This window comes from Oncorhynchus masou, chromosome 21, assembly GCF_036934945.1.
Source record: "Oncorhynchus masou masou isolate Uvic2021 chromosome 21, UVic_Omas_1.1, whole genome shotgun sequence".
NCBI lineage: Eukaryota > Metazoa > Chordata > Actinopteri > Salmoniformes > Salmonidae > Oncorhynchus > Oncorhynchus masou.
In genome coordinates this window covers 18,202,470-18,209,800 of record NC_088232.1, presented here as the reverse complement: position 1 = coordinate 18,209,800, position 7,331 = coordinate 18,202,470, and the positions used below count along the sequence as shown (strand labels likewise).

Below are 7,331 nucleotides of genomic sequence, written 5' to 3'. Positions count from 1 at the left end.
AGATAATTATCTCTTTGAATGTGATACAAAACAATCTCAAACACAGATAGTAGACAACATCAGTTATCTTTTATTATGAATTCCCTATTTTATTTGACCAGACTAATGTAATTTGGAACTCTGCAGTCAGTGAGGAAAAAGGTACCTAGATTTCTCCTAATGCCATTATTGTAAATAGGAGTTTAAGAGAGCAGAAGCACACATTGGAATAACACCAAAGACATGTAACTACAAGACTGTAACAAAGGTCTAAGATTACATTAGTTACATATTTTCAAATAGTTTGCTGTACTTGAATGAACCACAGTTATGATCACTTGACAAGTGGATACAGTCATTTTTGTCAATGGGCAATCTACATAACCATGAAGGAGGTCAATAGCTATGCACATTGTGTTCTGACCCCACTGTTCAGACAAATAATTCAAGTCATGTGGTGTTGGAAATGAGAGGCATTTACATAGTACTGTATTTCAATGGGTATATGTTTACATTGCCAACTGATAAATGCCCATTGATTGTCATTAAGTAAACATTATTTTATGAGCCATTCACCTATTCCTAAGTAAATGGTGTTTTGAAATAACTTGCTAAAAGCTCATTCAAAAAAGTTCCAAAGCTTTACCACAGCTTGTTGAGGTCCTTGACAGTTCAAGTAAGTATACACAGGTCTTATTTTGATATTGCCATAATGAAAACTGAACTGCTTTTGTTTGGATTGCTAGTGCTACTCTATGACAACAAAAGAGTCAATATGTGTAGCATCATCCTCTTAGTTTTACATTTGAATACAAGTTACAGTCCACGTTTAGCACCTCTGTAGTGTATATAGATATATGTTGTTCACTGTCTGGCTGCTAATATACGGTGCCTTCAGAAAGTATTCAGACGCTTGAATTTTTCCACATTTTGTTACATTACAGCCTTATGCTAAAATTGATTAAATAACAATACACTATAATGACAAAGCGCAAACAGGTTTTTAGAGATTTTTGCCAAATCTGGCACCATCCCTACGGTGAAGCAAGGTGGTGGCAGCATCATGCTGTGGGGATGTTTTTCAACAGCAGGTACTGGGAGACTAGTCAGGATCGAGGGAAAGATGAACGGAGCAAAGTACAGAGAAATCGTTGATGGAAACCTGCTCCAGAGTGCTCAGGATCTCAGACTTGGGCAAAGGTTCACTTTCCAACAGGACAACGACCCTAAGCACACAGTCAAGACAACACAGGAGTGGCTTCGGGACAAGTCTCTGAATGTGCTTGAGTGGCCCAGTCAGAGCCCAGATCGAACATCTCTGGAGAAACCTGAAAATAGCTGTGAAGCAATACTCCCCATTCAATCTGACAAAGCTTGAGAGGAATTGGAGAAACTCCCCAAATACAGACTCAAGGCTGTAATCACTGCCAAAGGTGCTTCTACAAAGTACTGAGTAAAAGGTCTGAATACTTATGTAAATGTGATATCTGTTGTTTTTTGTTGCAAAAATGTCTAAAAACCTGTTTTTGCTTTGTCATTATGGGGTATTGTGTGTAGTTTGATGAGGAAATGTTTTTATTTAATACATTTTACAATAAGCCTATAAAGTAACAAACATGTGGAAAAAGTAAAGGGGTCTGAATACTTTCCGAATGCACTGTACATTATCACCAAAGATTTTTTTTATAACTAACCCAGGATAGAGCACAGCCTGTCGTTTCCAATGTAAGCAAATTAATCATAGCGGGCAGAACAAGTGAGGTGGGCATAGCCAAGCAAACGCTAGCGAGAGCCTATTGGTGTGTTCTAGCATGTATTTACATATTTCTGTTAGGGAACGTCTACTAAATTTGCCCTTGCACTCCTAAATAATGCACTTTTTTAAAACTTTGGCAAAGGGTAAAGTCTACAAAACTTAGTCCACTCTGTTCGTAACAGTTTTGGAAACAGAAAACTGTAATGAGATCAAATGTTTCATCGAAGAGAAAATTTGCAGAATGTCGGCCAAAATCCATCTCGCTCCATCTTCTCCCACTCCCGGCCACTGGGCTTCTTCTCACCACCATGTTTGGTAATGAGTGGAAACGCCAACCGGATGCTTCACATTTATACATCTGGTGAAATAGCTTTCTCATTGTTCTGTTTTATCACAATCTCTAGCAATACAATGCATGCCCACCTCAATCTCTAGCAATACATACACATAATATTTTAAGAAATGGTGTTTATTGTTTGGTACCCATCCCTCACTGTACATGTTCCTGGTAGATGATCGTTGTTCAGGACAGAAGACGGGTATGTTCATCTGAAGGTATTTTCCTCTTGATCTGAGGAGCCCTTTAGATCCAAACATATAAAAGCAAATTCGGGGACAAATAAACATTTCTCCGGACCGTTACTCTTTTCTAATTACTTTCTCAACATTTCTCTTCTATTTAAAAAAAAATAATGTTAATAAACAAAATATATGATGTAATCAGTACCTTCTTTGTCGTGTTCTTTGACAGAGAAAATATATACCAAGAAAGAAAGCCTGAGGAGAGAAGGACACATTAGTTGTATTCAGACATCCCAGTTTTTTACTTGGCCCAGGGCTAAGACCCATGTGGAAAATAAAAGAAAATCCATGTGACCTCAATACCACCTCACTAACTAGCATAATGTGTTGATGTCAAAGCAAGCAATTTAGCACAGTAATTTGAGTTACCCATCCGTAGCGTCATTAGTGTCGAGGCAGGACTGACAGTATTGAAGTGTGTATAATAGGATAGGTAAATAGCCATACTTACGGCTAAAAAGGCCAGGCCTCCTTGAATAGAAGCAGCCCACTCAAAGCTCAGCTGCTGTGTGGTGAAGCCACCGAGCGTTGGACCACAAAACATTCTGAACAAATAAAACACACCTTTGTTTAGGATTCATATCTCCAAACTCGAACCTTCAAATCATGCCTGACAAATACTTTAAGCACATACCCAATGGACCACACTGCTCCAAACAATCCAGACACCAGTCCGAGAGTGCTCAGCCCCTCCTCAAATCCATTTTCACTGCCATCGGAAAATGATCAATATTATTCCAGGACCTGCACCTCATGCACTATGATGACACCTGTTTTTCTAAGTAAAAGTGGACATTGTAAATCTAGTATATGTGTGTGTGTGTGTGTACGTGCCCTGGTGTGTATGTCAATGGTAATCTCACTATGCACAGTTGAGTATTTCAGGGAAGGTGGGGATGGCAATCATGCTTAGAGAGAATCCTATGACACCCAGCATGAAGACCAACAGCCACAGCTGACTAAAGAGACAAAAAAAGTATAATTCTTATTGTTAGTATAATAGTAGTACAAGTATAGTAATAATAGTGCATTTCACACTGATAATAACAGATTCGGACCTCTGTATCTGCAGAATGGGGACAGGACCTAAGAACCAGAAACCAGTTGCTGTAGACAAGCCTCCTAGCACCATCAACCATGGCCTTATGGACTGGAAACACAACCAGAAGGTAAAATCATATTATTGTCTATGTGTGTAAAAGAGAAGTTGTGACTTCGATACACCACTGGCCTTGGTTGGTATAGTGTTGGGTTAACTGTACTCACAGGAAACCTGTCACTAACGATACCAAGCAGAGGTGAGGCCAGACAGTAAGGCAACGACAGGCCAAGCAAGAGAAGACCCACATATCCTGGAGAGAGGTCAAACTACATGTAGAAACAATGGAGAAACATATTAAGGTATCGAGGTCCATCCTACTAGACATAACAATCACATTTTGAAATGCATTTTCAAATATGAGGCCTTCAATTATACCAGGGTTTGGAAAATGCCAGTTAAGTAAACTGAATTGAAATGGAATTCACCCCGACCATGGTATACGCCTGGCTTTACCTTATCAATGGCATATATGGACAAGGTTGCATCCAGAAAGCCAAGGCCAGAGCTCAGGGTGAATATGGCAAAGCAAATGAGGACTATCTTCAGACGTGTGAACAGCCTGAAGAAGGAGTCCTTGGTAGGTTCAGCAGCTGAACAGTGGAACAAACAGATTCATATAATTTCGCACAAAATATCATCACAAGAATCATTTAACCTCCCCCAAAAATACTAAATAGTGTCAGTGGTCTAAGGCACTGCATCTCAGTGCAAGAGGCGTCACTGCAGTCCCTGGTTCGAATCCAGGCTGCCTTCCATCTGGCCTTGATTGGGAGTCCCATAGTGTGGCGCAGTCTGGGTTTGGCTGGGGTAGGCCGTAATTGTAAATAAACATTTGTTCTTAACTGACTTGCCTCGTTAAATTTAAAAAACGAGTTTATAGACAGATGACTATTAGTTAAAAGTTCATGAATAAACAGTTACCAAAGCTTGGTAAGATGTAGATGTTGAAGGGGACCATAAGAAATAGAAAGCATCCCAGAGCCATGAAAGGGACTTCGTATCCAAAAGACTGATACAGCCATCCACCTATTGGTGGTCCCAGAATCAGACCCAGCCCTGTAAAGATCTCCAAACTACCCTGAGAACACAAATTCAACACAGTAAACGTCCACATGCAGTTTTACCTCGTACTCACAGGCTTTTGTTTACAATTCCAAACAGAATCCAATTGTATCATCATATCATTACGACCAAATAGAGGAACTAGTCACGATGCCTGTTGCTAAGGAGGCTTTCAGACAGCCACAACACGAATAGGGGAAACTTTTGGGATACAAAACATTTTAACAACCTAAACCATAATGCTTTTTTGTTTGAGCATGGTGTCTATTGCCTACACATAACATACCAGGCAAGACCCGTACACAAGGGTTGGTTGACTAAACTCACCAGAACAGTTGCTATGTTGTTGGGGAAAACTTTTGCCGAAATTGCAAAAGAAGAAGTCATTGCAGCACTGAAGCCCAGAGCATCAACAGATCTTATGATAAAGCACAAAGTAATAAAAGTAGCTCCCTCAGGAACTCGGTCGAGTAAGCTGAAAAACAAGAAGGGGGAAAGTTTTAGACGAAAATATGTATTTGTCCAAGTTCAGTAAAATGTTGAAGAGGGCACTTAGAAATGTGCTTTGGCTAGTGTCTGTTGATGGATAACTGACTCACCCAAAGAGAATGGTGCACCCCGATGATACGAATAAGCCTGAAATTAGCATGACCTTTGCCCCAATCTGGACAATCTGAAAGGACAGAGAGAGGAGGCATGTGTTACGTGTGTGTGACAAGTCATGTTGCAAGCAGAGTAGTCTGATGACTAGACGTAGGATGTGTGCCTCCCAAATGGCACCATATTCCCCATGAGTCTGGTCAAAAGTAGTGCACGACATAGGGAATAGGGTGTCACTTGGTACATAGTCTAGTAATTCCAAATACTTACATATTTACCCAGTACTAAAGAGCCCATCAGATTGCACAGAGCATAGCAGCCAAATATAAGTCCGATGACAGTCTGACTGGCTCCTTTTTTCATGGCCTGAGTAGAAACAATTCATACATAATGGTCCTGTACTATCAATACATTACAATAATCAAACATACAAAATACTGCAAAAAAATGGCTGAAAAAAAACTAGTTAAGATTGTGTACAAGAAGTGGTTTTCCTTCCGGAAGACGAGGGCATGTGCTTAACAAAATTGGGCAACAGTCATAACAGCTGACTTTATAAAACAGTCGTGACTCAAAGTGTTGTTTCGGGTCAGTCTATCACTAGCCACAGTTTAATCATCTGGGGTGAGTTTCCCAAAAGCAGAAAGATCAGCTCTAGCAATTTGATCACCAACGGTCAATTGGTCAGCAATAGAGAAACAATGATATTTATGCCAAAGATGATGTGATGTTGTGTTGGAAAACTCACCTGTGAAGGTTTGTGCCGTTACTTGGGTTTTTGTTATGCCTACCATAGGCTATCATTTCAGTCGTCATGACTTTATTACATTGGTTATGTCATTATTCTGAGACCATTATATAGCTTAGGCCTTATAACAGAGATTTCAGTCAGTCACAAGAGACTACTCTCTGGTCACTGAAATGCATATGTCCACTGGACAGCCTATCATCTGACCTGTGTTGATGTGTGAGTGTCCATTGTACGGCACATCATTGCCCTCTGTGGCTTTTCTCAAGTCCAACACATGATACACACACAATCATTTAAACAAGAATATAGTGATATCTTCCATCCAACCAAGAAAATTAAGAGGGAACTTTAACATTTGTCATTTCTGTTTTGTAGGCTATTTTCTCCATTGGCAACGTGACAATTTATTCTATAATCTGAATAAAGAAATCATGATTCTGCATAATAATTCTGCATTACTGCTCAGACAGCATAGCCATAGAAGAAATCAAATGGTTGGTATTGAACATTACCTCGTTGGGGAAGAATGGCCCCAGTATAGAGTAGCAGATCATTGAGCTGAAGTTGACAGATGCCATTGATATCAATGTGAGGATCTGATATCTTGTCATCCTTTGATTAGGAATACTTATTGATTCTTCTGATGTGCTGCCATCTAAAGAATGAATTGATCAAATAATGAATGAATCAATCAATCAGTCAATCACGCAGTAAACTGTTATGTTCCTTTAATTAGAACATAACACAAAGCCATATTAAACTACATAATTGCAGTCAGAGTCCGACTGAAAACAAAACATGCTAACAATGTAACAACTGTTCAATGAGAAATGCAGCTCATTTCCAATATATGTAGTGGTAGGAATTACATTCGCTGAATTACAAACGTTTTTTAATGATATTTGAAACGAGACATTTATAGAAATAAACTCTCAGAAACAATGTTTTATTATTAGAAAAACGGCAATGTATATAATCTATTCTATATAATGTCACCAACCTGTTTGTTGAACTTGATCAGAATCCATATTGTTGTCATTCATATTAAATTATACTCCCGATCCGGATTGTTATTCAAATCACAAATGCCTAGACTAAAATTCCTGTTACACAAATAGACGACAAGATGTGGCTTCATAACGTGTTAACAACACAGGGAAACCAAATGCGTCACAACTTGGCTGGTTAAATACATAAATTAAAGTTCGGCGCTGTCGCTCGTCAAAAACAGTGTGGCTGTTGTCTGTAGAAAAAGCACTGAACCCAAACGCGTGTGTTAACAGTTGCACTGTTAAATCTAGAGTTGTGACTGTGAACTGACTCGTTGAGTGAGAAGGGTGTCTTCCTGATGTTTGATAAATTCCGTCCCTAAGGGATTGCACTAAGACAATGGAGTGGCTGAAGCTCTCACAGTCTCACCACTCACAGTTTAGGCATTAAATCAGAATGTTTACGTTTAGGCATTAACTACCACACTTTAAGGTTATGTATTAACTCCG

At 39.3% G+C, this 7,331-nt stretch overlaps 1 protein-coding gene across 1 annotated transcript; it reads right to left on the bottom strand.

The window, feature by feature from the left end:
- Window positions 1-49: 49 nt before the first annotated feature.
- Window positions 50-7,210, bottom strand: LOC135507901 (MFS-type transporter SLC18B1-like). Its single transcript, XM_064927673.1, has 14 exons — window positions 6,833-7,210; window positions 6,345-6,487; window positions 5,352-5,447; window positions 5,081-5,154; window positions 4,809-4,956; window positions 4,341-4,497; window positions 3,873-4,009; window positions 3,584-3,685; window positions 3,376-3,467; window positions 3,181-3,276; window positions 2,952-3,026; window positions 2,769-2,862; window positions 2,463-2,512; window positions 50-2,316 (listed from the first exon to the last, which is right to left on the bottom strand). The coding sequence occupies exons 1-14, from the start codon at window positions 6,873-6,875 to the stop codon at window positions 2,259-2,261; spliced, it is 1,365 nt and encodes a 454-aa protein (XP_064783745.1). The 5' UTR covers window positions 6,876-7,210; the 3' UTR covers window positions 50-2,258.
- Window positions 7,211-7,331: the final 121 nt, after the last annotated feature.